At 46.4% G+C, this 1,540-nt stretch overlaps 1 protein-coding gene across 1 annotated transcript in view; it reads left to right on the top strand.

Moving 5' to 3' along the window:
- The window catches only part of LOC102676766, a 10,221-nt gene that overhangs the window by 6,829 nt on the left and 1,852 nt on the right, over positions 1-1,540 (top strand). The window contains 1 exon segment of the mRNA XM_031507994.1: positions 931-1,540. This exon segment is cut by the window's right edge and continues 15 nt beyond it. Coding sequence (XP_031363854.1) covers positions 931-1,540 — 610 coding nt within the window.

Below are 1,540 nucleotides of genomic sequence, written 5' to 3'. Positions count from 1 at the left end.
CTCGTTTTATCCTTCTCTCTCTCTCTCTCTCTCTCTCCCCCAACGACCCTTTCAACTCGTCTCGTTTACAGCCGCGAAAGAGTTTTAGATAAGCAAGAATGGATTCAGCGAGAAACTGGTTCGTTCCAAATGAACTCTCTCCCGCGTTCTTCTCTGAAAAAAGAAAAAAAGAAAAAAAAGAAGAAAGAAACAGAACCTCTTTGGCACGTCGACTCGTTGAAATGCCGCGAGTTGATTACCGTTACATTGAATTTCATTAAAAAAAAAAAAAAAAAAAAAAAGAACCAGCCGACAGTAGTAGAGAAGAGGAGCGCGGGACACTCTCTATGCATAATGTACATGCAAGATGGAGTGGCTCGATGGTGTAAATCGACGTGCGCGTCGAGGTGTGGTTTGGAATGCAGTTAGGTGGAAAACAACGTTAACGAAAGCCTCGTATCGCCGATGTAATTATTAGTCGATTTCCATGCGATTCTCTACAGTCGCGGAATACTTGATGAGAAATTAATTACGAATTAATTACGCGTAGGAACGATGGGTGGGATGGGGAGAATGCGGAGGATTCGGATCTTCTTTTTTTTTTTTTTTTTTTTTTTGGAATTGCGACGAATTTAATCAATTTTCGCATATTTTTGCTTCCTTTCTTTTTTTTTTTTTGTGCATGGTAAAAATTTGTATAATTGTTTTCACGTAAGTAAATGTGTTAACAATTCTTATGCATCTTCAAACTATATCTTTTATTTTTGCTTAATTAGAAAAGTTGCAATAATTTTGTGATTCGAAGAAGATAAATAGTCTCTCAAGGATTCCTTTCGACTCTTGGAAGTACGATTTTTGTATTCCTAAAATTCGATTCGATTTCCAAAATAAAATAAAAGAAAAATTGCATCGAAGTCCATTAAAACCCGGGACGTGGAAAATCTGTTGCAGCCGTGGGCGCAGGAAGTCGCGATGGAAGCTCAAGTTCCACCACCAAGCGTTGCCTCCGGAGTATCTGGACCACTACGAGGCATCCCTCGCCCAAGAGGCTCTGAACTCGTCGCCGACCCGACTGACGGAGCCGACGATAGCCAGCCCAGCGCCAACCAGCTCCACCTCGACGCCAAGCCCCATAGCCGACGTGCACGGCTGGTTGCAACGGATCGCCGCGATGCAGCAAGAGCTCTGCCCTCAGATCTCGTCCGGCCAGTGCTCGACGATGGGAGCAGCTAACAACGCGCCGAATCAAGCGTCGGTCTCGAGAAGATCCGTGATCACGTCCACCTCCTCTCACGCGCTCAACAACAACACCACCACCACCACGACCCACCACCACAATCACAATCAATCACAACAATCCCCTTCCCAAGCGTGCCAAGCCAGGCCGCCCATGAAATACTCGGATCTCCCTTACATGGGCGAGATCACGTTGGACAACAGCAAGCCGAGGCGAGGGAGGAAGCCGAAGAAGGCGGATATTTGCCACTTGATATACAAGAATTACGGGACCATACTGCCCGGAACCCCCGGCCACGAGGAGAGAAGGCTCTCCCCAAGGGGG

The sequence above is a fragment of the Apis dorsata genome, unplaced genomic scaffold (assembly GCF_000469605.1).
Source record: "Apis dorsata unplaced genomic scaffold, Apis dorsata 1.3 scaffold_74, whole genome shotgun sequence".
Taxonomy (NCBI): domain Eukaryota; kingdom Metazoa; phylum Arthropoda; class Insecta; order Hymenoptera; family Apidae; genus Apis; species Apis dorsata.
This window is presented reverse-complemented; position numbering and strand designations above follow the sequence as displayed.